The following is a 25,697-nucleotide window of genomic DNA, read 5'->3' as shown; positions in this document are numbered from 1 at the left end:
ACGTCGGTCGCTTTCACTCGCACTCAACAGGCCGGGGCACGTGCTGAGACGTGGTAAGGCGCACAATGCCACTGCCACTTAGTAGTCAATTTCTCGTAATGGTTCCGGCATGAGACAGTCGATATCAGGCTGGGGTCCGTCGCCCTTCCCGTCATTGCAAAGTGAGTATGTTCAAGCTCTGCATCTCTCGCGGATCTCTATGCCCCATCTGCGCCATGCCTGTCTCCTGCCAGCATAGCAAGGTCACAAAGCTATGTAACCTCGACGGTCGTCTATAGGGTCGATCACAGTGCATATTGCACGCTCCAGACAGTACATGCGTAACCTTGGTGAAGCACTGTGTTATACACAGCAGGTTATCCGGTGATCAGTCCATATGATCCACGTGCATCGCCGCGTTCTGGATGAGACGCGCTGATTCCGCCGAACGAGGCTTGATGGTGCATTGAAAGGGGCCGGGGAAACTGCGAGAGTAGCTCCAGTCAATGCTACCATCGCTACAGGGTACCCTCACCTGATAGTGCCTCCTGTGTACTGCACATCGGGCTCGATGGGTTGTCCATCAGGGCCCACGGCCTTGCTGATGTCTAGCGTAGCTAGCACGCAAGCGACAACCGTGAAGATCGAGTCATCTGCAAGGACTTTCCCCGGACAGACTCTGACCGACTGTCAGTCCCTGATATACTTGTGCAGACCACTGCGTAATCTCACCGTCGCCCGTAACCAAAGGCAAATCTTCGAGGATCAGGGTTCAACCCGCCTTCCTGTTTCGAATACCTGTCCGGATTGACTTGGAACGGGTCTGGATACAGCGAGGGATCATGAAGCACAGCCCTGAATTCGACGTCAGCAAGCGTGCTGACATTGGGGGAACATGCGTACCAGGTGTTCGCAATCACCGTGGCGCCTGCCGGAATATGGAATCCGTTGTAGACATCGTCTTGCGTGACCCGATGGGGTACGGCTACAGAATGCACGCGATGAGTACCTGTGGGACGCATTGAGAAAAGCTGTCTTCTTACCCATCGGTGCCGTAGGATTCCACCGATAGATCTCTTTCAGCACTGCATCCAAGTATGGCAAGTTTGCTCGATCGTCGAAATCTGGCAGGCGGCCCGGCTCGACAACGCGGTCCATCTCAGCCTGCGCCTTCTTCTGAATGTCTGGGTTCAAACTCATGATAAGGAAGAATGAATCAAGGACAGAGACAGTCTGGAATGTGTGTTCAGCCTTGACTCAAACCCGACTTAGCTGCTTTATCTTACTGTGTCTACTCCCGCTAGAGCGACGGATTAGCAGCGTTGGACTCGAACAAATACAAGCGTACCTGCGTAGAATTGCATCACAGTAGTTTTGTAGAACCACTCTTCATCGGGCGTAGGATTTCTGTTCTCCTCAATCAGCCTCGCTGTCAGTGAAGGCAGAGCAGTTCCTTTGGCCTGTACCCTCACGTCAATGGTCTCATAACGTCGTTCGTCAATAAAGACTTACCACTTGATCTTTCACACAGGCATACGGTTCATGGCACAGGCGTAGAAAGTGTTCTCTGCATTCTTTTGCCAACCTCTTGAAGCCCATCCCAGGGAACCAACTCGGAAGATATTGCACTAGGGAAGTGGTCATGAGTTGAACGACGAGTCACAATTAACAATGCTTACGAATGGTGATATTATCTACCAGAAAGCGTCCGGGCCTCAACACACGGGAAAAGTCCTTGTTGAATTGTTCCGCCAGCTTGACAAAGACGTGATCGACGCTTTCAATTTTCTGCCCGTGTGTCAATTGGAACACAACTGCGGCAATGAACCTATCGAATGGTCAGACCACGACATTGCTTTAGGTCATGGAAGCGCTTACCAGCGAGAATGTAACTGCAAGTCTTTTGGGTTATTAACGAGCTTGGAAAGCATTAAAGCGACCTTGTTCCGCTGTATTCTATGGATATCTGTCTGATTGCGGTGGTCTAGGCTGTTTGAAATGAGTTTACGGCCTTCCCTGTGGCGTCTGCCATAGCGCTCCAACACAGGTATGGAAGAGTACCCAATCCTAGTTGCAAGGGTGAACATTATTGCTCACAGAGAAAAACAGAAGACAAATGTACATCTCGCCTGCCAGGGGAATGTGAGGGCGATCGGCGTACAATGCGCTCCTCTTCTCGAACAGTTCCTCTATAGCATTGGCTGAGTTGAGGACCAGAATGGGATGGCCTAATACTGAAAGGCTAAAGATTTCCCCTACGTTCGAACAACATGAAACAATATACAGACAATGCTCACGAAGTAAGCTTGTACGTACCGTAGATCCCAGCCCATTCGGTAAACTTGAGCCACTGAAATTCAAGGGGGACATTCAACGCGTTGCCAAGTATCGGTAGTCGCGCTGGACCAGGAGGCAAAGGAGCTTTTGCACGTTGTCTGGAGAAAGCATAACCGACTGCACATATTAATATACAGACGATGGCACAGTATCCCCACGGAAGACTCATACTGCAGGATGGAAACGACGGGTTCTGTAGGAGGGTACAGAGCTTGTGAACTGTGAGATGCGCCCGAGTTAAATACATAATCTCTACTCACTGTGGCGCCGGCTATGATGCCAAGTTGTAGCCGACAAACAGCTAGTATAGACAACATCGTCAATTAGCCGCCACATTCAGTTGTGTGCCACATGACTTGTATATGGCAACGTGTAAAGTAATTCGTGTAGCACCATTATTACTATCCATCAACCGTCAACTCCGATCGATGGGTGCTTCCCGAACTCGGCATCGAGTCGCACAAAACCCCAACAACAACGCACTTACCGGACAAATCGAAAAGGATGGCAAGCAAGGCTTTCAGTCTCCCAAACCTTGACCGAGTAGGCCTCCGGAGCAGACATGATATCTTGAGATCTGAAGCGGATGTAACACAAGTACCATCCGGTTGGTGTATTATGATATACTGGTAGATTGTATCTCTATGCGCCAAGAGGATCAGCTGTACTTGAGCACAACCACGAATCTGAGGGTCACTCGCAAAGTCGACCATCGTGTCACTTCGCATCGTTGTATTTCCAGAAAACTGATCCTTCATTACCCGGTGGCACTCGACACGCGACTGAGCTACACATTGAATGCCTTTCTGCAGGCATATATCTTCCAAATAGGGTTGTCAAGCTGACAGATTTGCCTTCTGCGAAAAGATTGGTGTCCGTTCAGTACGGATCTGCGATAGAAGAAGGGGTCGAAATGTGCTTCTGCATCAGGAAAACCGGTGTGGTAGGGCCAAGTGGTTCACTGGCAAAATCCGCAGGAAGATGACTTGCAAGCGCGGGTCGCGCGCTTCGTGTTCGGAACCATGATCGCTCCGTCTCAGTCTCCATCGCTAGACTACCCCGACCTCCTCACACCATCTCAATCTCTTCACCTCGTACTCTACAACCGGACGAAGACGCATCGCACCTCACGTAGGAGCCGGCACAGCGTGCGAAGACCAAGGACAATAAGATAAGACACGCGCATGAGGCGTGCAGGTCGGCAGAAGATAGCTTGTTCATTCTTTTCTTCTTCTCTTCACTCCTGTAACCTTCGTCCTGGACAGCCCGAGCGACGCGGATTGCACGCGGGACGTAGGGTCGAGCGCGTGATCATGCCTCCTCCGCTTGTTGGGGGGCAACGCGTTCGTAAATAGAGTCGAGAATCGTCACGCTGACTCCCCGAACGTAGTTGCGATCGCATGAAGCTGAGCGACGGTATTGTTCTTTCCCGGCACACCACGACTGATGCTCATGTACTCGACTACTTCATGTGAAGGTTTCTAGGTTGCGGGTATATATGGAGAGGAAACGGGCCTGTACGAGCCAGCGAACCACGCGCAATTCACAATTCTCTTAATCTAATATTCGAACCTTTGCTGGATCCTTGGCGACGCTCTCGCTCCTCCTCAAAGTCTACGAAATCCTCCAGGTACGCGATCCTCTCTTCGCGATTCACTCCTTCCAGTCTCAGCTAGCGCTGGGGCTATTCTATCTAATCTGATCCCGAACTCTCAGTCCACGAGGAGGCTGTACTAACGTCGACAACACCCGGGTTCTGATCCCACGAGCACAAAACCCCCACTACGACACCGGACGTTGTTGACACCCTGAGATTGCTGGCGCGAGCCTGTCTTGCAGTCGATGGGGCTGCGTATTATAGCCGCCAGGGGTCCTCGAAGGACCCCTTGTGGACATGATAGTCGCAGACATGCGGGGCTCCTGCCGCGCGAGGAAAAGCTACACCCAACCCCGTCCAAGTTCCGCCACTAGGTCCTCCCGAAACCTGTATGGCAGCATGGACACCGCGTAACCCGCACTTTATTGTGGGGTTCTGTACCGTGGACGCGGAATCTGCTCCTAAGAGCCATCATGTATCGCACGTACAATACAATCAGTATGTATCAGAGATAACACGGGGTAGCCTCGAGGCGCACTCATCCCGCACTGTTTCTACTGAAAGTGCTAGAGGTTTCCGACGCACTGATGGAGCGACGCGAGGCAAAACAATGTGTCATTCTGAACCTTTAACAGCTGGGTTACTGGAGTCGCCAGAGGAGCCGAATGAACGGGCTCAGTCAGCATTCAGATAACTGTGTACCTCCCCTCCTCGGACAGCACCGCTCGTGTCAAGCGCTTAAAGTACGTCACGCTTTACACTTTGATTGGCTGTCGCGAGCCACGGCTGCCTTACGCTTAGTCATAAGTGACCTTCAGTCACGTTAGGGCGCTTCAAAGCAACTTGTTTTCCGCGAGCGGCAATTTTATTTAATTACTTCCGGTTTTCCTGATGTCTTTTTTTTGAATGCACGACTTTTATTACAATTACAGATTTGTCCTCCGCTCACATCCAAGTTATTGGCCAAATCATTGACAACAGCTGAGCACATATCATTGAGCCTCTCCGAACAATTCAAAGGCCGGTGCCTGGCAACACGACTCGCCATACTGTCGTTTCCAGTGTTTGTCCATGTCAGCCTGTGTTACATCAGATTGCGTAAACCTGTTGATACCCGCTTAGTGGACACTCCAAATCCTATGGGAAGGCACTTAGGACCGTGCCGTAAGTATTGGTCGGATATGTACTTATGTGGGGATTACAAGCAATCTTGTACGGCATCCATGTGACGTGGATGCACGTGTATGAATAAAACTACGTAGCATCGCCTACATTATTGAATGCGATGTGAAGATTCGAGGCCTCACCGGCGGGCTACACGGGGTAAGGAAGATCGGTGGGTGGTGATGCAAGACGAACGTCGAAATGATGCAAGATAGCGCGACGAAGTCACTGCGAGGGCGCAGGGGTACGTTCTGTGCAGCTTCCATCTCGCGCCGCAGCTCGGGCGCAACAAAGTGCCGGACCTCTCGCAGATCTTTGAGCCATCTGTGAGCCTCGAGGGGTTCAGAGGAGAATTCTATTGCGGTTGAAATTGCTGTCATTGGCGTACAAACTAGGAACCTCGCGATTCATTCATTGCTGTAGGGACCGGTCATCTAGCACTCGATGTGTGGAGAGCTGAAGCCACAAATCGAAGTAGTAGTACCGCACTGTGATCATGATTTCGAGTTGTATTCATTCTCTTAATTGAAGTTTTGCTTGCTCTATCAAGGCAAGGCTTGAAGCCCTCGCTATCAGCACGCTTGACATCGTGCGCGGCGCCGCACGGATAAATAAGTATACCCGAAAGCGGTACTGCACTTAGAGCGTCTCCGAAGTTCGGTCCGGTCCAGGTTCAGACCCCGCAGGCTCTGAGCGTGAAACCTCTAACAATGGCGGCAGAACTTGTCGAACAGGTTAAGGAGGCCCGGTTCGATGGCACGCCACATACTTCGAGTGGGAGGGCTGGGCGGATCCCGAGAACAGCCTGACGAAGCGATGGTGGCCCGCGATGCAGTACCACATCGGGTACAAGTAGATATGGCTGAATGCACACCGCGCGAAGGGCACGCTTCGGATAGAGGTCAAGCGGGACGTCAAGTTCGCAGACGAGCTCCTCAAGCGGGAACTTATGGAGACTCGGGCGGACGAACAGAGCTGAGTGCCAGTGGACACACGGAGTGGGGTGCTCCCTGTTCAACGTGTGTATCATTAGACCTAGATAGTGGTGTTATATTGGTTGCTTATCTACACCGTACTTCATTGCACATATTACGTCTGGTGTTTTAGAAGGGGCCGCTGAAGTTGGTGTCGCCACAGTGACCGTCTTCGGCAAACACCGCAACTCGCCACTTTTGGCGTAACAGCTGCCGCCACAGGTTGTATCCGCCACAGTAGGCGACTTCTTGCATTGACCGTCATACGCTCCTGGGCATGGCGTGAACATACGGGCTCATAGGACCAACCTAGGGCAACACAGAAATCGACGACAGTGGCCAACGGACGTTTCCTTTTGGCACTCAACGACGATGTCCTCCTGGCGATTGTCTCATTCCTCTCGCGCAAAAGGACGCTCTGGAGCTGTCACGCACGGCGCGAGGTATCCGTAGCATCGCTATGCGCCAGGTTCTTTCGGTGGTCAGCTTTCATAGCTACGATCAAGTCTTGCGCTTCCACGCGCATATGCTTCAGGAAGTGCCTACTCATTCCTTGCGTTGGGTCCAGACGCTCGAATTCACGAGGTTTATATGCAGTCTTATTGTGAGAGCCGTATGGATCTGTTCTCCTGTGTGGCGGATATTCTCGAGCAGACAACAAATCTACAATCTCTCGAGCTCCCGCGAGCGAAAGAGCTATTTAATCAACAAACTCGCATCGGATCCGGAGTGGCGTCTCTCTCCAGCCTGTCCGAGCTGTCGTTGGGGAGCTGGCTGACCCATCGCGCACTCTCGATGCTCGGACAGGTGAATCCCATGCTCAGGAAGCTTTCCGTGACAATGGCACACGGTGATTTGGACCCTATAGATGTTTTCGAGGGTTTGACACGCCTGAGCAACCTTCAAACTCTAGAGATCTGCTATGCCACTTCTTGGCTGGATGGACGGAGGCTAGGATTGCAAAGAAGCCGAATCCCTGTGATGCAGTCTCTGAAAAAGCTTGATCTCTACCGCTGGTGAGGTGTCTCTGGACTGGTGCATACGTTTCAGAATGTACGGGAGTTATGCATGTCTCGCTGCGACATGACACCTCGTCGATATCCAGTCGGTAAAGTACACACATGGTGGGTTACTCTCAATTATTTGCATATTGACGTTCACAGCACATGGCCGACTCTATACCAAATTCACCATTTGGACGCAGAATTCTTGTTTGATGAAAGGCATCTGCCCATGGTACAGAGGCTGTCACCCGTCCGGCTCTCGATCACCATAGGGACATGCAAGCCCTCGTTCTGTGAAACGTTATTGGTCAACTTACCGAGGCTCCGTGTTCTTGAAGTGTCATTGCTGGACTTACTCGTGCCAAATTTGGGAGAAGTGACACTCGCCCAATGGACGGTTTGTCATATCTGTGTCTGAACGAACAGTCCCTGACTTGTAGATGCTCCAGGAGAATATGTTACGTTTCCTGCGTCCGGCTCGTATCGCCTGCATTAAGATTCAGGCAAACACCATATCCAGCCTTATGGATGAGACTTCATTGCAGATCGCCATGGAGCCGGAGCGGTTGCATTCGTCACCCCGGCTCGTCTCCGAAAACATTCCGTCGATGGAGTTGTTTGCAGTCGGCCTTGATGGCCTTGGCACGGATCTGAGACGGACACACTGGACGCGTATCCGTGTAAACGAGGACAACCAGCGGGTCGTAGAAGTCATCGATCCCACCACGGGTGAGAAATCGCTCTTACAGATCAGCTCTCGCTTTCACAAGAGTATACCAAGCACAGGATGAGTCCGTTAGTTGTGCGCGACGTCGTGCTTATACTGTGATATATTGTGTAATAGTCAACCACGAACGTCAGTCTTTCCGTTTGTAAGCAGCGGGTAGGCCGCAGAAGCCTCGATGATGTGTTTATGCTAAGCTCCTAATCTAGTGGACTTCAATGATTGTCACTCACGTTCGTACCTCTGCGTCTCTCACGGATCACTATGCCCCATCTGCCTCGTGCCTGTCCCCTGGCGGCATGGCAAGGTCACGAGGCCATGTAACCTAAATAGTCGTCTATAGGGCCGATCACAGCGCATCTTGCAGGTTCTAGACAGCACATGCGTAGATTTGGTGCAGACTTTTGTTATACACAGTAAAATATCGGGTGGTTAGTCCATAAAATCCACATGCATTGCCGCGCTCTGAATGAGACGCGCTGATTCCGCCGAACGAGGCTTGATGGTGCATTGAAAGGGGCCGGGGTGACTTCAAGAACAGCTTGAGTCAATACTATCATCGCTACATGGTACCCTCACCTGATAGTGCCTCCTGTGTACTGCACATCGGGCTCAATGGGTTGTCCATCAGGGCACATGGCAAGCGACAAGTGTGAAGACAATGTCGTCTGCAAGGACTTTCCCCGGGCAGACTCTGATCGACTGTCAGTCCCTGATATACTTGTGCAAACCACTGCGTAATCTCACCGTCGCCCGTAACCAAAGGCAAATCTTCGAGGATCAGGGTTCAACCCGCCTTCCTGTTTCGAATACCTGTCCGGATTGACTTGGAACGGGTCTGGATACAGCGAGGGATCATGAAACACAGCCCTGATATCGACGTCAGCAAGCGTGCTCACATCGGGGAAACATGCGTACCAGGTGTTCGCAATCACCGTGGCGCCTGCCGGAATATGGAATCCGTTGTAGACATCGTCTTGCGTGACCCGATGGGGTACGGCTACAGAATGCACGCGATGAGTACCTGTGGGACGCATTGAGAAAAGCTGTCTTCTTACCCATCGGTGCCGTAGGATTCCACCGATAGATCTCTTTCAGCACTGCATCCAAGTATGGCAAGTTTGCTCGATCGTCGAAATCTGGCAGGCGTCCCGGCTCGACGACGCGATCCAATTCTGCCTGCGCCTTCTTCTGTATTTTCGGATACAAACTCATAATCAAGTAGAACGTTTCAAGAGAAGAGACAGTCTGGAGTGGATGTTCAGCCTTGACTCAAACTCGATTTAATTGCTCTATCTTACTGTGTCTGCCCCCCCTGGAGCAACGGACCAGCAGCGTTAAGATCTAACAAATGCAAGCATACCTGCGTAGAACTGCATTACTGTTGTTTCATAGAACCATTCTTCATCAGGCGTGGGATTGCTGTTATTCTCAATCAGCCTCGCTGCCAGCGAAGGCGGGGCAGTTCCTTTGGCCTGTACCCAGTGACGTCAGTGCAACTATTTATATCTAGTCGATAAAGACTTACAACTTGTTCCTTCACAGAGGCGTACGGTTCATGGCACACGCGTAAGAATCGCTCTCTGTACACCTTTGCCAGAGTCTTTAAAGCCCATCCCGGGAATCCAACTCGGAAGATATTGCACTACCAAAGCAGTCATCAGATTGAACAACGAAATCCATGCATGGAGCGTCGAGATGCTCACGAATGGGGATGGTATCTACCAGGAAGCTTCCAGGCCTCGTCACATAGGAAAAGTCCTCGTTTACCTGTTCCGCCAGCTTGATAAAGACGTGATCGAAGTTATCAATTTGTTGCCCGTGTGTGATTTGAAATACAATGGCAGCAACAAACCTTTCGAATGTTCAGATCATAATATCGCCATATATGACGAAAGCGCCTACCAGCGGGAATGTAAGCGAAAGTATTTTGGGCTACTAATAAGCCTAGAAAGTAGCAAGGAGGCCTTGTTTATCTGTATCCGATGGAGATCTGTCTGATTATGGGAACTAAGAGTGTTGAGGATGAGTTTACGGCCTTCCCTGTGGCGGCTGCCGTAGTGTTACAACGTGGGTATGGAAGAGAATCCAACCCTGGTTGCGAGCGTGAATGCCATACGCAAACGGAGAAAGACGGGAGACAGATGTACATCTCGCCTGCCAACGGAATGTGAGGGCGATCGGCATATAATGTGCTCCTCTTCTCGAATAGCTCCTCTATGGCTTTGGCTGAGTTGAGGACCAGAATAGGATGGCCTAGTACTGAAAGACTAAAGATTTCGCCTAATATTCGAACAATGTAAAGAAAAAACACAGACAATGCTCATGAAGTTCGTACATACCATATATCCTAGCCCATTCGGTGAACTTGAGCCACTGGGATTCAGGGGGGACATTCAACGCGTTGCCAAGTATCGGTAGTCGCGCTGGACCAGGAGGCAGAGGAGCTTTTGCACGTTGTCTGGCGAAAGCATAACCGACTGCACATATTAATATACAGGCGATGGCACAGTATTCCCACGGAAGACTCATAGTGTAGAGTGGAAACGGCGGGTGTCTGTAGGGGAGCACAGAGCTTGTGAACTGTGAGATGCGCCCGAGTTAAATACAGAATCTCTAAACAATGGCAAGCAAGGCTCTTAGTCTCCCACATGTGAGCCAAATTCTGACCGAGTAGGCATCCGAAGCAGCTATGGGGTCTGGAGCGGGACACAAGCACCACCCGATTGGTGTATATAATGGCAGGTTGCATCTCAATGTGCCAAGAGGATCACTCACCGAATTGACCGTCGTGACACTTCGTATCATTGTGTTTACAGAAAGCTGATCCTTCATTACTCGTCCGAGACGTAGGCACTCGCCGCGCGGCTCAGTTGCACACTGAATGCCTTCCTACAGGCATGTGCCTTCCAAATAACATTAGGAAAACCGAACGGTGTGGACGCTCTGAGATTGCTGGCGCGAGCCTGTCTTGCAGTATAGTCAATGGGCTGCAGGTATCATGTCCGCAAGAGGTCCTTCAACCGCAAGGGGTCCTTGAAGGACCTCTTGCGGACATGATAAGACATGGTACCTGCATACGGGCCCTGCTCTTGCCGAGCGAGGAGAAGCTTCACCCAACCGCGCGACCCGCACTTTATTGTGGGGTTCCGTACCGTGGACGCGGAAGACGCTACTAAGAGCCATTATGTATCACACGTACAATACAATCAGCATGTATTAGAAATAACACGGGGTAGCCTCGAGGTATACTCATCTCACACTGGTTCGAATGAAAGTGCCTGCGAGGGGTAGAATTTAAGTGTGGTTGAAATTGCTGTCATTGGAGTGCCGACTAGGCACTTCGTGATTTATTTACTGTGCCATACCGGGTAGTTGGCAGATCTCCCAAGTCGGCACGTGTCACCTCCCTTCAATCAGAGAGCAGGGTTCCCCGAAATCTATCGGGATGTTCCCAATCCGATCAACAATGCCAAATACGGTGGCATGCGCTCGCCACAATCTCAAGTTCCAACTCACAGTAGTCTCCTGAGAGTGGGATAGACACTCCCTTCGACCTGTGCCGGCTCTGTATAACCACGTCTGGACTTCGCCATCCGACGCCCTGTCTTACGGTGAGCTCGGTATCAATGGTCGATTGCCGTGTTCCCGCCACCCGGCATATCACGCGTGTGTAAACACAGACAAGCAACGCGCGTTCTGCGCCTCAGACGCGCTGCGCTTAGGCTCTCGATGCGATCCTGAGCGAGAAACCTTCGTCTCGACGCTATAGAAATCCCCTGTCTGCCTCTTTCCGACCTTGTAGTTATTGTCTTGTATCTAGACAAAGATATGTCTCAAACCACACTTCGCGAGAACAGCGCATAAGTTTTGTTGTTTCAACAAAGTGTTCTGATGATTGTGACAAATATGGACGGTGTTATACTTAAATGTACCGGTGTGCCCTGTTGGAACTTGAGATTGTGGCGAGCGCATGCCACTGTATTTGGCATTGTTTGTAGTACCTCGTAGACTTTGCGCGAGCCGTCCTGTACGTTCCTTACGCGTTTGACAGAGCTCAGACAAACGCGATATATCTTCATTGATCGTTCTCGCTTCGGGTCTCGGACGAACTTTTACATGCCCTTCGCTTGTATATCGACAGAGCTTGAGCGCAAGGGAGGCTGTAAGCTAAATAGTACCTACCAGTGAATAAGGATAACAGGACGACCTAAGCGATTCTATTAAACATGAAAGACTAGGCACATCATCCAATGCGTAACTCGGGGATTGAGATGCGTTGCTCCTCTGTATCCCAGAGAACTTACTTTAAAACTTCATCTGCCTGATCTTTTCTGCCATCACGTATCCAGAAGCGAAATGCGACAGCCTTGCGTCAACCACGTAACCCTAGGTATGATTGACATTTCGTCTAAGCCATCGATTCTCAACGTTCATAGACAAACGTACCTTGCTCTCATAAGCTATGAGAATCGGAACACGTCAGAAGGGAGATCATCTTGTCATGAAAATTCATACCTTTCAACTCTTCGTCAAGCTTATGCAGTTCCACAATCCGTGCCGTAATGAATTCGCCCGGTTCTGGCTTCTGCTGAGATACCTCGAGCTTGTCCGGGAACGGTACGTCAACTGCAATGAGCTTCATGTTCGCCGTCGTCATTCCGGGGTCGCAGACGAGTAATGGCGATGACTCTAGAACTTTCGTTCCCTTGAAGCCTGTCTCTTCATGGAGTTCGCGGATAGCCGTTTCCTCGGCAGTCTCTCCCTCATCGATTAAACCTAGATCGAATCTTAGTGGAAATTGTATCGATAAGAAATTGAGAAATACCGGCGGGGAGTTCTGTGGGATCGGGTCAACGAAAAGTACTGTAATAATTGTGTCTCTCAACTGACCGACGACATACTTGCCCACAGGTGCACGGAACTGTTCAACAATGACTGTGGATGGTTGGAAAGCGTTGCGTTCGGATCGAAGGACCGCCAAGATTGCGACAGCTTAGCGATACATACTCAGCTTTGAATAATGATTAGAGAGTAATCAGATCTCTACCGTCGATCCCTGAAGAGCCTCTGGTAGTACGCTCAGCACACTCCCATGTTCTCTGACATGTGCATCAGTCACATATTTCTCCTCAAGATGCAGGCTTATATCCAGCATACGTGCTTGCCCTCCGGATCGCTCCAATGGATTCGTTTCAGTTTTACCCATCTGAAGGGGGTCTCAATTATGCATTCTGCAAATTCGCTAACCGACGCATCGGCTTACTTGGCTTCAGACGTTGACAAGTCCTCCGCCGATAGTATTTTCGAATCCTGCGACATATTGCGACAGTATGACGTTCTAGGAATCCGCAAAGACAATGGCGACGAAGAGTGAACGAGGCGAGCGAAGGCAACGAGAAATCGCGGTTCAAGCAAGAGGACCATCACATGACGTAAGGCTAGATGGCGTAATAACGTCGGATGGGTCTGTTTAGACTTGTTGTGTAACAGCGTCGTTCCTGATCTCGATCAGGTTTGGTTATAATTCTCTCTACGCGACATGACTCTTAACCGACAGCACCAGTCAATTCCTGAAATACTGAAATTATAGTAAGCGCAGGGAATCTTCTGATATTGTGAGCTTGTAAGCTTGTTACATCTGTCACAGATGAAAAAGGGTTCCCTGCAACCCCAGAGCGGTACCTACGCAGACTTGATAAATTAGGCAGATGGTGATATTGACGTATCACGTTGTATTGTAGCAGACGCCACTGTATAGGAGATATTACGGTTCTTGAGGGTGATAGCGAGTACAGGCATACCAAACGGCGAATCCACGGCAATTAGGAATCAGGCTGGAGACTATTCGGAGTTTAGCCCCACCATCTCGAGAAGCTATTCAACAGAAATCAGCGTCATGTACTCTATCAAACTTTGAATGGTACACACTAGGTAAAGTCGCAGAATCGGGTCAGCGCGCTGCGAAGTCTCGACCTCAACGGCGCTCACAAACCACGCCTTCAAACCACATTCTTTCATCAGAACATGCGGGTACGTGCCGTTGTCTTCGTGCGCCTATACGCAAGTCACCGCGCATTCATAGAAATCGTGCAAGATATTTCCGTCTGCTGTGACTAGTGCTTGCCGGTGACTGTGAAACTGGTGATAAGGGAGAAAAACCCACATGCAAAGGATGCTCAGTTCCTGGTTTCTGAGGAATCTCTAATCTGAGACGTTGCCGTCAAATGTTTGTTATCGCTCGCCTCCTGTACCGAGCAGTGAATCAGCATCGCTGTCAATGCAGGGTCCAATAGGTCTAATCCACGCTACACTTTACGCAGTATGTGTTCGCATCATGGGACATTTGACTGTCATGCGGATCGGAGAATGGTTCGGTCCGTCAGATAGGAGCGACATGGCGCGCTAGCCAATTTGTCCGATACATGGAACCTCGTCAGGACTCGACGGTACTAGCAGCGGTCGTGGATATTCAAATATTCAAGGCGCCCGCGGCAATGGGCGTGGGAAACCAATGTTGCTCCTACTAGTAGCAACGTCCTGCCACCTACACTAACGCAGACCAATAAGTACGCGTAAGTAATCCAGCTCGCCATGCATGAGATACCCGGATCTGCCGAATATACGCATACTGCACTCATCTGATCGACCTCAAGCTAGCTGATAGCTGTCCCGAATTGAAAACGTAACTTAGAATGCGTTCCATATGTTCAATGAGTGAGTTTGAGTACAAAATACGGTTGTATAATACTCAAATCTTGCGCTAGCTATGCAACATGATCATCTCTCTTCATCTCGGTAAGCGATGTGAATCCGCGACATTCCCACACCCTCGTCACCTTCAATCCAGCACGCACCGCGAGGCTTTCAAATCCTCCCACGGTACGCTCTCCTCCGTTGAACATGCTGAACATCAACAGATCGTGCATATTGGCAAAAGTGTGAGCGAAGCCGTAATTAGCGGGGAGTGGTGCTGGTGCTGGCTTGAGATGTGGAGAACCCGCTGTCGTCTGCATGACGTTGTCTGCAACAAGTATCAGCGACTCGGGCCCCATAGCTTCGCGAAGGCTCTTCAGAATTGTGACACATTCGTCGTCAGCCCAATCATGCCTATCAGTGAATGAACAATACACTCGTTAGTATATCGTGCTGGGGTGAGAGCGACGAAGTGTCACATACATGATGTGCCGCAATATGTATATATCTGCACCCTTGACTGACTGCTCCTCAAAGAAGTTCTGGGGATGAAACCTGACTCGGTTTTTGACCCCGGCGTCAGGTAGGGACGAAGTCCAGAATTCTTTCGCCTTCTCCAGTATGACGGGGCGATCCTGCACAACAAACTGCAGCTTGGGGTACCTCGTCGCCAGCTCGAAGCTCATTCCACCTACACGAAATCAGAAAGCTATTCACACAAGTCTTGGCTAACATACCAACTCCGGCACCTACGTCAACAACAGTCTTAGAGCCGACAGCTTCCCAAGGGAAGTCTTCATATCGCGTGTAAGCAACGGTGTTCGACTTCATTGAACCTGTAGTGACTAGACTTACCAAGACACACAGCTGGGGCTTGAACATGCTCAAGACCGAACTTCCACATTCCGGTGAGCCAGATGTCAAGCTCTGGCCTTGGACCAACTGTACCATCCGGCTGGACTATGGACTCCTCTATCCACTCCCAGACGCTGCCTGTATAGTCGTACGCTGTTTGGAACGCGGACCTGAGCCCGGTGCTCGGTTTGCCCACTGTGTTATATAGAACCTGCGGAAGCTTCCCCGCAGCGGTGAAGGTTTCCATGCAGCTGATGGTGGTAAGTCACATATTGAAGAATAACCATCCCGGCCGGCTACTAACTGCACCATTAGCCAGCATCTGAGCGGCTCGTTATTGACGAGATGCCGGCTGGTATTGGTATTGCAATAGAAGTTCTCCTCGACCTCCGCAAATATATGGAGACTTGAGAGAGTCCGTAGTATCTTCGCTACAGTTAGGTAATGTTGGGTGATTCGCTCGACATTCGATAAGTATATACTCACATAGGCCTTCCGGCGCAATACCAACTTGACGACTGATCTCCTGGACTGAAACACCCTTCTGCGGGTTCGCGTCTTTGAGAGCATCGGCGATTCGAGTCTCCGCCGCAATGCGCAAAGCTTGAGAGTTGTAGAACGATGCAGCCACCTCCGTCATACGGACAAAAGGATCGTGCACGAGATCCATGCCCATACCGCACGCCCCAATGAAGACACGGCGGGCTTCGAACAATTCCTTTGATGGAAGCCGGGGCACCAAGGAAACGTCATGGGGAGTGTCTCCCTCAGTCTCCCACTCTGCGATTACAGCTTCCGCTGAATCAGAGATCAGACGGACAAGGGAGCGGAGCTGCGCCGCTTTTTCTGCAATAGACATGTCGAGGGAAGTTGAGGTATGCAGATATGTGAGTGTGTGGGAGACCTAGGAAGTGTAACAGATGATGTCGTATATATATTGCAAACGCGAGCAATTGGCGGCTGGAGGGAGAACATAGGTGCTCTACCACCGAGGTATGACAGATCACTATCGTATCTATGCCGAGACCCTGCCAGTGCTAAACCGGAATCACTCGTGAGCGACAATAAGTTACGGAGACATGTGGTTTGATCCTCGTGAATCTAGCGCTTCTGTGACTCTTTCGCATCGTTAATCAGCCAGGAAGAGCAGAAGCAGAAGCGCGTCTCAGGTGAGAGATAGCCGCGCAAGAGTACCTAGTATGTAAACTGTAGGCTGCATCAAGTGTCGATGGATCACGAATATCAGAAGATGACTGGGCTCTCGGCGTGGAGATATCCCTACTAAGACTCCCAGAAGCCGCCGCAGAGGCACGAGGGGCGGGCCGCCCGCCCGAGATGCAGATAGAGAACGCAACTCTCCCACTAGATGCAGATAATCAACTGCGGCGGTGATTGACAGGACGCTTCGACAACAAATTGTACCCTCAAGGGGCCGACAGGCGTCATGAGTAAATAGGCATGCGCTGGCGCTCGTTATACTATTGGCAGCAGTACTTCTCAGTTCTGTTTCAAGCGATCTGCTCGTGGACCGTGGTTGACATCTGCCAACATTGGCACGGTATTGGGTACATTGGTGCATGAAAGAAGGTGTTATTTTACGCGAGGCTAGTAATTACAGGTGCTAGCAACTACTCATGTGCTTGTCCAGCGTTTCCAAAGAGCCCAGCTCTATGAAGGAAGCGGAGGAAGAGAGGCCGATGGGACTCGGTCTGCCAGTGAGTGGTGCCGCGGCGGAGTCTGATTAGACATGAACCAGGGACGAAACCAACGCGGATCAAGTCAGCAATAAGGGGGGAAGCTCATAGCAATACGGGGCTAAAGTGATATATGACATCGCCGGCACTCCGAGTTCCACGCATTCACAGGCCTCCTGAGACCGTCGAGCTCTTTGCTAGAAGGTTTATGGGTATTTTTTGCAGCTACCGCTCACACCACAGTCTTCTCATACATGTAGGCTTTCTATAAATAGATTTCGAAGCGCAATTGCAGTAACAATGTTGACGCAAAGAGCGCATGCATCAAGCTTTCATCTCAGCTAACCTTTCAAACCTTGCAGAGAGTGCCCCGTCTTTGGCTCGTTGGCAGCAGCCATCTCTTTGACCATCTGAGCAACCTTGTCTGAGCGAGGTTCTATATAGCACGCGAATTGCTTCGGATGACTACCGATCCATGTCACTGACCTCTGCTTATACACTTCAGGGAAACTGGAAAGCGTACCTCAGGAAACCAGAGTTATAGTCCACAACAGGCTCGATCTCGTTACCGACGCTGTCTCTCGCCTTCCGGATGTTTAGCATTGCAATCACGTTGGCAGCAACAAGGTAGAAACTCGAATCCGCAAGCAGGCGACCGGGGCAGATTCTGCGATTAAACGCACGTTCAGTACGTCTCTAATGAATAATTTAGGTTACGGCTAACCGTCGACCAAAGCCAAAGACGAATTTTCGAGGGTCAGGGAGATCAGGGCGCTCCTCAAAACGTTCTGGGTAAAATTCCTCAGGATCATGGTAATATTCGGGGTCCCGGCTCATTCCCCTGTTCAACACATTCAGACAGTTCATTGGACGAGGCAGTTAGTACATACCACAAGTTAGGCACTACAGCAGCTCCTCCTGGTAGATTGTACTTTTGATACTCGTCATCTGTTGTCAGCTTATGCGGGACACCTAGAGTTAAAAGATTCAATAAATATCCTCTCCAAGTTGCACGATGGCTAACCAAGCGGAACCACCACCTGCCAGCTATGGGACATTGAAATCAGATACACAGTGAGCGAGTGAGTATTTCTGCACAAACCGATGAACTTCCTTGAGTACACATTCGAGGTATGGTAGAGAATCACGGTCCGCGTAGTCAGGGAAACGGCTTCCCACAACGCGATCTATCTCTTCCTGTGCCTTTTTGAATACGCGAGGGTAGCGCACCATCGCAAGAAGGAACGTGGACAAAGTGGCGTAGGTCTAATGACATGGTCAATTGTCACGAATGCCAATTGCTTCGTACGTATATACCGTATCGATACCAGCTAACGGTATAAGATGTCAGCGACTAGTCATGCGAATATTGCCTGGATGCCAACCTCCGTACACCAAAGTAGCAACAATTTTGATATCTTCTTCAACGTCTGGCGTAAGGGGACCCTTGCTTGACGCCTCTTCAATAATGGCAGACACGAACGATGGGGACGCGGTACCGGTAGTCTACAGCAATCCCACATCATTTTATCCGCACTGTAGCCCGCGGTGTGAGCATGACTTACCATACCAGCTCGTACGAAGTTGTACGGAGCATCGCGCATGCGCCTTACAACTTGTGTATAGTCTGCCGACTCCTTTCGGAATTTCGCCAGCCATGAGGGCAGATTTCTGACTGATCGGAAGTGAACATTCCCGTCGATCGATCAGTTGATGAGATTAGCACTTACAGATGGGCAAGAAGTCCAAGAGCGCCATGCCGGGGTAATCGCAGTAGCCAAGTCGCACTAACGCGTCAGCAGCGAACGTGACGAACTCATCGTTCTCTGAGGTCACAGTGTATCCATACTCGAGCTCCATGAGGACTGCTCCGACGTATCTGGAAGCAAGCAATTATACGGCTGCAACAAACTAGACATGTAGCACGCCAGGACTTACCGCCGGAAATGTTTCCAGTATTTGTCAGGGCTCTCGACAAGCTTCCCGAGAAGAATGTAGAGTTCCCTATGCTGCACAGGATGATAGTGTGCGAGCGTCGCCTTGTCGAGGAATGCGTTTTGTACCCATCGTCTATGTCTGCGGAACTCGTCATCGGCCGCTGTTCGCCCCAAGTGAGACATCCAACCCATCCTGGAATGTCTACATCAGAGCGAGCGGGGAGACAAGTCAAACTTTTACCCACATCTCTTCAATGTGCACGAAGCGGGGCCTGTCCGAGTACCGCACACTCCGCTTCTCCATGAGATCCTGCGCGATCTCCAGCGAGTTGATCGCAATCACGGGCTTGTTGAAGAATGACACATAGATGAGATTACCTGTACACAGTGAAGCATAAACATCATTCGAACTCGTTCACCAAGCAACCTTGTTCGCAACTGACCAAAATCCTTTCTCCATCGTGAGAGTGTTCTCTCCCTATGATCCGTGGGAAGTTGGAAGAGATTCCCGATCCAGGGAAGACCAACAGGTCCAGGAGGAAGTTTGGAACGATACGCACGATCCCATCGAGTGTAGAGGACATGCGAAAGTGTGAGAACGACGAATACAGCAGCGACCAATGTCTCCATTGAAGACAAGCGCTACGTGATGGATGTTCGATGAGGTAGGCTGAACGGGCGCTGGTTGCCTGCGTCTCGCAGATCAGTGCTTATATCCCGTGAGACATGCCGTCTGGGAAGTGGCACGGAGCGCCTTAAGAAGGCCGTGGAGACGAGAGATGCGAGAACCTTGGAGGTGGACTTGATTCGGATCATAGTAGCTGGACACATAGCTGGCCTCGATGCGTTGACCTGTTTGATGGACTCGCTGCCGCAGAGGTCTGCGGCATCAAACATTCGTCTGATAATTGTTCCACGCTGAGAATGCGATCCGAGAGCCCAAGCAATCGACGTATACGCAATTCTATCATTTGCGTACCTGGCGTCTCGGCTTTTAGTAGTGTAAAACAATGGAACTCCAATAGACTTACTACCAAGTTCCGCCACTCGTTTTTCCAGATAGAGTACAGGTTGGGGAAATAACGCTTCGGTAAGTATCACCCTGACAAAAGCTTTGGTCATGGTACGAGCACTGGACATATTGCCAACTACAACATATCGCGGGCATTTCGCGATATCCATACGCAATGGAGCCGAGCGGCCTTGCAGAAAGGGGAACCCGAACCACAGACTCGGAGATTTTCCTAAATGGAGAGAGCTGAAGCGAATTGTGCGTCAGATAGATGCATCATGAAATGATGAACATTGGAGGCCGTCCCGGCAAGGTACTGAGGCCTTTCGATTGCAGAGCGGACAAGCTGAGACACCGTCAAGCCCTCTGAGTCAGGCCTTGCTTTGTGGGAACGGCAACGGGAGCCAAAATAAATGTAATAGAAATTTGACTCTGGTACATTCAGAGAAATTTACTTCCGTCGGTGTAATGGAGTTGGTGGGAGAATCGAAACCTTGAGTCCGTCGTCGTCAACTGATACGGAATTTTCCCTGGAAGAGCGCCTTGGTGTCCGATAAGACACGGACTTGATGATGATCGCTATAGGCCGACGTGATATGTATGTCCGGCGACAACGGCTCGAATGGAGCTAGGACCTCTGAGCAGCCAGTCCTGGGCTTGTTCATTGAGGTTGGTAAAGGTCCATTCTTTATGGATGTGAGGTACATAGACCTGGAGCACATCGAAGAAACTTACATCGCATCCTTGCTATGAGTCAATGCGTAAGTTGCAGACGGATGACAGACGTGGTAACTTCAAGGGTACTGACTGTCGTGGGAAGTTGCGTTGTGGGCGCCCGAATTTGGATCCGAGAGCCACACGTGGCGATGCCGCGCCACCGATGAATCTAGCAGCTTACCTTCACATAGGAGAACTATAAGAATATGCTTCGAGGTGTTATAATGCACATCAACAGGATGGAAATAATGTTTTGATACAATGCAGCATTCTGTTGGAATTTAGGATTGTGCGCATACCGTCGTATTTGGTGTTATTTGTAGTACCTTGCATGCCACCGAGTCTCTGTTACGTTCCTTACGCGTTTGACAGAGCTCAGGCAAACATGAAATGAATTTTGTTTGTTATTCTCAATTCGGGTCTCAATGAACGGATTCTATGGCGGTTCTGCCATTACTAGTAACTTAACTTCAGCAGGAATATTCTGACCGTCGATGTCGGATGTCCGATCGTATCTCGGAGCGGTACTAGTTGCTCAGAGCCGCCGAGGTCAGGACGCTAGCAGCTTATACGCTTACAATATCATATGTGACGATATCAATGGAGGTTCCGGGAACGTTATTGGCACTCTACTACAGTACTATCAATGGTCACCGAGTTTGGAAAGCCTACGCTCGGTTTGACGAACTGAATTATAAAACGTCCACCAAGTGACCTGACAACTATTGGTGCATATATCAGAAAGTGCGCGCAAATCGATGATCCTCTCCATCCCACCCACCATACTCTTCCACGCGAACTCTTATGTCAGCGAAGAGTGGCCCGGGTGTATTTGCGTCTTCGATACAGGTACAGCTAAAGGACGATGTTTCCGTGCCAGCACTGGACGATCGGTTAATGTAGGGTCTGTTTTATTAAATATACAAATCTCAAGAGAAGCGTTCACGTCAACATCGGTGCGCTTTTAATTGATGTTCTTCAGAAATGACATTTTGAATGATGACAGGCGGTCTACACTTCTTAGGATTGCCTAGATATTCACAAAGAGAGCACTAAGCCTTTCGCACGTGCGACATCAAGCTAACCTTGCTTATTTGAGCTGTAGCTGGTATACCCCCCACTTGAGGTAAATCATTGGCAGCGATGTGGGCACCTTTCTCAATTTGACAGTATATGCTCATTGAAGCGCTTCAACACACTCCTTTATGCGATTTATGCGCTCTGACCTTCAAGACGAGGCATCGTACTTGGCTTAAAGCGGAACTCATTTCGGTCTCAAATTTGTACAAATATCGACACCTTGTCCAATAAGGTAGTGCAAGCAGCATAACAGAGCTATAGCTAATTCTATGCTGTCGACGGACCAATCCAATCTGAGCGTACGTCGACTTCGAATAGACACCACTGGGTCGGGCCATACCCTATATTATAAACTCAGAATCAAGTCCATCTGTGCACGTCGTGCGAGTTTACACGATAGCTCTCTGCATGCAATCGGTGCGGTAGACCAGGGATAGGCGCTTATTGGGCGCTCTTAGATGCTGTTCTAGTGTCTCGGAATTACCCGAGAGACGCTGCTTACTCGGTAGCCAAGTGATCAATTGAAAGCTGTAGCAGTGGAGTCGCGAAGTCGGACCAACATCAAGCAAGGTGATAACACCCTGTAACACTGCAGAGCTCTGAGGCCGTGTAAAAACACTCAATCGATAAACATTCTCGTCTCGTCCCTACCAAAACACTCCCAGATATACGCCTCTCGTTTCATCACGACTCCTAGCCGGCGTGTGTCATGGAGTACTCCGCACGTAAGTCAGCCGGTGACGGTATAATTCCTAAAAATACATTCTCACTCATGTCAGCGGAGTTAGGGTGAACTGCATCGTGGAGGTACTTCCATGTCAAAGTAACGCTAGAGGCGATCAATGACAGCTGCCCTCTTTTGCCGCGGGTTGAGGAATGCCTGGCAATACAAAAGCCGGCGTCCGCCTGCGAAACTTGAATGAATCATCTATACTTCGGTTCATAATGGCCCTGCCACTCACCCACGCATGTCTTTGTGTCATCTTAGTCTCGAGTTTCGTTTTGTGGCTTGACAGGCGACTTCGTCGCTTCCCTATGCCTCCCGGTCCGCGTGGGTTTCCTATCATCGGAAATGCTTTGCAAATGCCTCAGGAACGCGAGTGGGTCAAGTTCACTGAATGGGCAAAAACATACGGTAAGTGGTTTAGTGCAAATATCACAGACCGATCTATAGGAATGATGTAATATCTCTAGGCGGCATCTTACATCTTTCCATTTTCAATACACATTTCATTGTCTTGAACGACGCGGAAGTCATAGCCGATTTGCTCGAAAAGAGGAGCGCGATCTACTCTGATAGGCCATTTTTCCCTCTCGCCTGCGATCTGTGCGTCTCCCACCTCCTTTTACGCGATCACCGTTGACAGTATGTGCTAGGATTGGTTATGACAAGTTCATCATATTGGAGCCCTACGGACCCCGCTTACGAGAAGGTCGCAAATTCCTCCTTAACAACTTCAACACGCGCAACATGACCGCCTTTCACACAGTACAGAAGTCCAAAGTATCTCTGTTCTTGCGTAAGATTCTTGAGGATAATGCGAACTTACGTCTGCATGTACGATGGTGAGTACAAGCAGTACTTGTCATGTCTGAAAATGAGATTGTACGTAAACATTTAGGTTGGTCGCTGCCATCGTCTTTCAAGTCTCGCACGGCCGCAACATCACGGATTTCAATGATCCCTTCGTTAAACTTGTTGAAACGACCAATGAAGACTTTGCCCTCTCGGTTAGGCCATTTGTCTATCTAGTCGACAGTCTGCCGTTCCGTGAGGCTCCTGACAGCTGACAGATGTAATGTATCTAACAGAAGTTCTGTTCGCTTTAGTGAAGTATGTACCCGACTGGGTACCCGGGACCGGCTGGAAATCCGTGGTCAAAGAAAGGCGACGCACGCTAGACAGGCTGCGCGACTATCCTTATGAAGTCGTGAAACAACAACTTGTGAATATCATTGCTCGCAATCCTGCGGATATACGTTGACTATTAGTGAACCCAGGCTCAAGGTACAGCGCAGCCCTCGATCACAGCGTCCGTGATAGAAAACAATCCTAACCCGGATCCAAAAGAGGAAGAGCTGCAAAAGACCTCCACGAGCGTCTTGTATTCAGGTAAAATCTGATGCATTGCGAGGGAAATGTTTGCATTAACAACCCCTTGCAGCTGCAGCTGATACAGTAGGAATCGCAGTACCAATTCGATGCCTGAATGCTGACATACATCCAGTCGGTCTCGGCAATCGAATCGTTCTTCTTAATCATGACGCTATATCCAGAAGTGCAAAACAAAGCACAGGTTGAGCTCGATAGCGTCGTCGAGGCCGGAAGACTTCCAGACTATGGCGATAGAGACAAGCTGCCTTACATTGATGCCTTGATCAAGGAAGTTCTGCGGTGGAACCCCGTGCTCCCGCTAGGTGAGACTGATGCGCGCTCGCGTTGACAAAGCTGCTGGGCTCGCAAGCTCATGGACAGCGATGCAGCTCTTCCACATAGTCTTATGGAGGACGACACATATCGAGGCTACCACATACCGAAGGGTGCTACTGTGCTAGCCAACAGCTGGTGAGTGCGTGGCGTTGCTGTATATATCACTGTTCTGATCCATTCCAGGGCCGTGATGCACGACCCTGCGCTCTATCCCGACCCCTTCGAGGTGAAGCCAGAGAGGTATCTGAGCGATCAAGGTGCTCTGAACCCCGACCCTCGGCAGTTCGCCTTCGGTTATGGAAGACGGTCTGTTGTGTTGTCTGATCACCCCTGATTATGTATTGACTGTATATGTCGTGCACGAAGTGTCTGTCCTGGACAGCTACTAGCTGAGGACACGCTCTTTCTTCTGATAGCATCGGTATTGTCAACGATGAACATCACGAAACCGATAGGCTCTGACGGCCTACCTATTGACGTCAACGTCGAATATACCTCCGGGGCTATAAGGCGCGTCTAGAGTCATACGTTTTGCACATGTGCAGGCTTTCTCATCGAACTTTCATGTTTAGCCATCCCGTCTCTGTACAGTGCGGCATCGCCGTACGATCAGTGGAAGCTGAAAAGCTTATCTTGAACAATACATTGAGCAGGGATGGAGAGGCTTGAGACTGACGAATATTGCGCAATACTACCTTGTGCCCTTTATTCCTAATTGATGGTTCAGATCCACAATGTAGTAGATGAGGCATTATACAGTTCACGACGATAGACGCCATCGTGTGGCACATTACCTCAGCGGACTAAAATGTCTCACGCCTTCAGTAGGACATTTGCAAGACACGTAGCGCAGACTCTTCGAATCACCGGGTTTACCAGACTCACCTTGACAGCCAGTGACTGCTGCAGTAACTTGACTTCTCGTTCTGCTCAGTTTAGCGAGATGTCTGGAATGGTAGGACTCGTGTCCATTAGTAAAGTCGCTTTCCCGGAGTAATGATTCAATTTCCACAAAACATGAGTGATTCTCAGCTTCACAACGTACGATGAAGAGCCTGCAATTTCTGGCGCGTCACACACAGTGTGAGTATGACAGCATTATAAGAATATCTTCAGCAAAACGGGGAGTTCGGTTGCAGAGAAATCTCGGCCATTGCCAATGGTTGGACTTCGACGCCAACATGCTCGCTCAGCGGTCTCCACGATGCTGTATAACCGCCCAACTCTCACATGGCATGACTGCATATGATCAATCTAATCCGACTCGAGGAGTGAAATACATTCAATATTCAGGAACAGTGGGGCCGACTACTGAATGACGACAGCTGAGCGCTGAGCAGGAGTGTATTATCAGGTGACAATGACAGTAGTTTGACTCTCCGTGATCAATATTCTACAGCCGCTTTGAACTCGTGTACAAGGCGTGTGGCGTGTTCCGATCGCGGCCTGATATCGCAGGGAAACTGCACCGGATTCCTGCTCGTTATGAGCGTGCA

The 25,697-nt window shown here is 50.0% G+C and overlaps 7 protein-coding genes across 7 annotated transcripts; 2 read left to right on the top strand and 5 right to left on the bottom strand.

The window, feature by feature from the left end:
* Positions 1-367: 367 nt before the first annotated feature.
* POSPLADRAFT_1135070 (hypothetical protein) lies at positions 368-2,485 on the bottom strand (the record flags this gene model as incomplete). The annotated part of the gene is made up of 11 exons (XM_024484540.1): positions 368-464; positions 515-658; positions 712-834; positions 883-964; positions 1,023-1,212; positions 1,314-1,439; positions 1,492-1,607; positions 1,659-1,807; positions 1,858-2,046; positions 2,102-2,234; positions 2,296-2,485. The coding sequence occupies 11 exons, from the start codon at positions 2,483-2,485 to the stop codon at positions 368-370; spliced, it is 1,539 nt and encodes a 512-aa protein (XP_024341489.1).
* An 857-nt stretch (positions 2,486-3,342) lies between these two features.
* On the bottom strand, positions 3,343-3,868 carry POSPLADRAFT_1038765 (hypothetical protein). The gene is made up of 2 exons (XM_024477442.1): positions 3,703-3,868; positions 3,343-3,641 (listed from the first exon to the last, which is right to left on the bottom strand). The coding sequence occupies exons 1-2, from the start codon at positions 3,768-3,770 to the stop codon at positions 3,554-3,556; spliced, it is 156 nt and encodes a 51-aa protein (XP_024341488.1). The 5' UTR covers positions 3,771-3,868; the 3' UTR covers positions 3,343-3,553.
* Positions 3,869-6,780: 2,912 nt separating this feature from the next.
* On the top strand, positions 6,781-7,765 carry POSPLADRAFT_1112013 (hypothetical protein; the record flags this gene model as incomplete). Its single annotated transcript, XM_024483387.1, has 3 exons — positions 6,781-7,067; positions 7,275-7,452; positions 7,601-7,765. Coding segments are annotated over 3 exons (630 nt in total), but the record flags the coding sequence as incomplete, so codon positions are not given.
* A 4,214-nt stretch (positions 7,766-11,979) lies between these two features.
* POSPLADRAFT_1064882 (hypothetical protein) lies at positions 11,980-13,128 on the bottom strand. Its single transcript, XM_024481867.1, has 8 exons — positions 13,046-13,128; positions 12,940-12,988; positions 12,830-12,881; positions 12,673-12,774; positions 12,608-12,619; positions 12,298-12,558; positions 12,229-12,242; positions 11,980-12,168 (listed from the first exon to the last, which is right to left on the bottom strand). The coding sequence occupies exons 1-8, from the start codon at positions 13,099-13,101 to the stop codon at positions 12,088-12,090; spliced, it is 627 nt and encodes a 208-aa protein (XP_024341486.1). The 5' UTR covers positions 13,102-13,128; the 3' UTR covers positions 11,980-12,087.
* A 1,418-nt stretch (positions 13,129-14,546) lies between these two features.
* Positions 14,547-16,189, bottom strand: POSPLADRAFT_1031734 (hypothetical protein; the record flags this gene model as incomplete). Its single annotated transcript, XM_024476810.1, has 6 exons — positions 14,547-14,889; positions 14,959-15,166; positions 15,213-15,269; positions 15,331-15,581; positions 15,635-15,761; positions 15,817-16,189. The coding sequence occupies 6 exons, from the start codon at positions 16,187-16,189 to the stop codon at positions 14,547-14,549; spliced, it is 1,359 nt and encodes a 452-aa protein (XP_024341485.1).
* Positions 16,190-17,365: 1,176 nt separating this feature from the next.
* On the bottom strand, positions 17,366-19,591 carry POSPLADRAFT_1134790 (hypothetical protein; the record flags this gene model as incomplete). Its single annotated transcript, XM_024484517.1, has 13 exons — positions 17,366-17,489; positions 17,548-17,691; positions 17,749-17,865; positions 17,915-17,996; positions 18,049-18,071; positions 18,127-18,290; positions 18,342-18,355; positions 18,410-18,530; positions 18,590-18,699; positions 18,755-18,903; positions 18,963-19,154; positions 19,207-19,339; positions 19,405-19,591. The coding sequence occupies 13 exons, from the start codon at positions 19,589-19,591 to the stop codon at positions 17,366-17,368; spliced, it is 1,560 nt and encodes a 519-aa protein (XP_024341484.1).
* A 3,124-nt stretch (positions 19,592-22,715) lies between these two features.
* Positions 22,716-24,721, top strand: POSPLADRAFT_1134235 (hypothetical protein; the record flags this gene model as incomplete). Its single annotated transcript, XM_024484451.1, has 11 exons — positions 22,716-22,905; positions 22,965-23,097; positions 23,148-23,336; positions 23,393-23,541; positions 23,601-23,716; positions 23,772-23,883; positions 23,936-23,949; positions 23,999-24,188; positions 24,255-24,336; positions 24,385-24,507; positions 24,568-24,721. The coding sequence occupies 11 exons, from the start codon at positions 22,716-22,718 to the stop codon at positions 24,719-24,721; spliced, it is 1,452 nt and encodes a 483-aa protein (XP_024341483.1).
* Between the last annotated feature and the right edge of the window lie 976 nt (positions 24,722-25,697).

Source organism: Postia placenta, assembly GCF_002117355.1.
Source record: "Postia placenta MAD-698-R-SB12 unplaced genomic scaffold POSPLAscaffold_3, whole genome shotgun sequence".
Taxonomy (NCBI): Eukaryota; Fungi; Basidiomycota; class Agaricomycetes; order Polyporales; family Adustoporiaceae; genus Rhodonia; species Rhodonia placenta.
The sequence above is the reverse complement of the archived record's forward strand: the minus strand, read 5'-3'. Positions and strand labels throughout refer to the sequence as shown.